This window comes from Scylla paramamosain, chromosome 24 (genome assembly GCF_035594125.1).
Source record: "Scylla paramamosain isolate STU-SP2022 chromosome 24, ASM3559412v1, whole genome shotgun sequence".
In the NCBI taxonomy this organism is placed as follows: Eukaryota; Metazoa; Arthropoda; class Malacostraca; order Decapoda; family Portunidae; genus Scylla; species Scylla paramamosain.
In genome coordinates this window covers 13,370,828-13,373,327 of record NC_087174.1, presented here as the reverse complement: position 1 = coordinate 13,373,327, position 2,500 = coordinate 13,370,828, and the positions used below count along the sequence as shown (strand labels likewise).

Genomic DNA, 2,500 nt, shown 5'->3' with positions numbered 1-2,500 from the left:
TGGAAAAAGAAGAAATAGGAATGAAAGGAGAAAACATCAGGATGAAAGAAGAGGCGGGGGTGAAGGAAGGTGTGTCAGATGCACAGTGGCGGGTGTCCTCACGTGTAGGTTCCAGTGACGGAGGTGTCGTCGGCGATGTCCAGCTCGTGGTGGATGTCCTCAAGCTCGATGTCCATGACCTTGTCTGGACGAGCGATGGCCACGGCAACCAGACCCAGGAGAACGGCGACCTGTGGGGAGGGGGACAAGAGGTGAGAGGAGAGGGGACATGGCAACGTGGAGAAAGGGAAGAAAAGACGGAGGACATGGGAGGAGAGGAGAGAAGGGGAATGTTAGTAAGAGGGAGGAGGAGAAGGGAGATGAGAGGGAGGGAGATAAGGGACATGAGAGAGGGAAGGAAAGAGGAAGGAGGAGACGTGATGGGAAAGGATAGAAGAGACATGGAAATGAAAGGAAGGAAAACAGAGAGAGGAAATGGAGGAAGGAAAGAGGACGTGAAAATGAAAGGAAAGAAGTGACAGAGAGAGGAGATATGAGGGAAGGAGAGAGGACGTGAAAGTGAGAGGGGAAGAATGAGGGAGAGATAGAGAGATGGATAGGGGGTTTGTAAGAGGGAGAGGAAAACATGAGAGGGAAGAAGAAAGGAGCATGAAAGGGAGAGGACGTGAGGACATGAGAATCTGAGAAGAAAGGAGAGCGGGGAATGAAAGCAAAAAGAAAACGTGGAAGAAAGAAAAAAGAGGAAGGAAATGGAGGAAGATTAAAGGAAGAAAGAAAAGGAAGAGAAGAAAAAACATAGAAGGAAAGAGAGTAAGGAAGCGAGAAAAAGGAAAGAAAGAAAAAGAACTGGAGGGACAAAGAAAAAAAGAAACAAGCAGTAACAAACAAATAAACAAACAAACAGCTTCCCCCTTTTTTTTAACCATCTCTCTCTCTCTCTCCCTCCCTCTCTCAAACTCACAGCGAGCTTCATGGTGGAGGCAGAGGTAGTGGAGAAGGTGGAGGTAGTGGAGACTGCGGAGATGCGGGTGCTGCGGGAGGAGTGAGGCGCCCTCCCACTTGCTTCTCTTATATAGGCGGGCGTTCCTTACCCACAGGCGGTGACCTCGATTTTTAGGGCACAGGACCCACGCGGCCACCTGGCGGGGTCACACACAGGGAGGTCACCCACTCGTCCAGACACACCCATACCCCATCTACCCACGCCCATTTGTGCTTGTCTCCTACCCATTACTAAATACACCTACCCATACTATTCTCTGTCTGTCACCCATTACTAGCTATGTCTACCCATACCCTCCTATATCTATGCTCATTATTGCTATTCCTAACCATACCTACCCATATCCTCCCATATCCACATTTTTGGCTCTCGTATCTACCCATTTCCTTCCATATTCACCCATATCCTCCCTTTATTCATGCCCATTAGTGTTTGTTCCATTTCCACACCCATATCCAAACCCATTTATCCTTGTCTGGTGTTCATTTTACCCATATCTACCCATATCCTCTGTACTCGCCCATACCTTCCCATATATACACCTATTAGTGCTTGTCTGGTGCCCATTACTAGCCATGCCTACCCATACCCTTCTCTCTCTCTCTCTCTCTCTCTCTCTCTCTCTCTCTCTCTCTCTCTCTCTCTCTCTCTCTCTCTCTCTCTCTCTCTCTCTCTCTCTCTCTCTCTCTCTCTCTCTCTCTCTCTCTCGTACTCATAGCTCCACATGCCCACCCATACCCTCCCATACCCATTAGTATCTGTTCCTATTGTTACCCATACCTCCCCATACCTACACCCATATCTGCGCCCATTAATGCTTGTGTCTGGTCTTCATGATTATCCATACTTACCCATATCCTCTATATCCACATCTTTGGACATCATAACTACCCATACCCACCCATATCTTCTCATATTCACACCATTAATACCGTCACCCACCCATATCTATAGCCATTACTCGCTGTTTGTCCCCATTACTACCTATATCTACCCATAACCTCACTTAACTATCCATGCAACGTGAAGGTAATATGAATTTTATTTTATTTTTTGCTGTTAATTCTATGTTATTAACCCTTTCACTACTAATCGGTCTTCGTCATAATGAGCTACAACTTTTAAAAGACTTATTTTTTCGTAGTACAGTCTCTGGCAAAGATTAAATTATTATTCATATTCTCTTTTCTTGATGTCCATTTAAATAGTTTGCTACAGTGACCTCAATGTTAACAAGAGAATGCCATAGCGGAAAAAGGGTTGAAGATGTTAATGTTGTATTTTGGAAACTTGTTGAGTGTGTTAATTGTTGTTTTGTTTCGTCGTGTTTTCGTTCGTCCACATGAAGGCAAAAGTCCAGATGCTTTTATTTCGTCTAATTCATATACTGGAGAGACTGACCTAAAGGGGATAAATGTCTGGAAAAAAAAAATATCACCGTCATTCTGTGGTTACCAAAAATAGAAATACAAGATCCGAGAGAAAGGCTTGTGTAGT

The 2,500-nt window shown here is 45.0% G+C and overlaps 1 protein-coding gene across 1 annotated transcript in view; it reads right to left on the bottom strand.

The window, feature by feature from the left end:
• The window catches only part of LOC135112945 (uncharacterized), a 2,446-nt gene extending 1,368 nt beyond the window's left edge, over nt 1-1,078 (bottom strand). Inside the window, exons 1-2 of the mRNA XM_064027900.1 lie at nt 962-1,078; nt 103-230 (exon numbers count right to left, since the gene is read on the bottom strand). Coding sequence (XP_063883970.1) covers nt 103-230; nt 962-973 — 140 coding nt within the window. The 5' untranslated portion in view covers nt 974-1,078. The remainder of the gene's footprint in view (nt 1-102; nt 231-961) is intronic.
• Nucleotides 1,079-2,500: the final 1,422 nt, after the last annotated feature.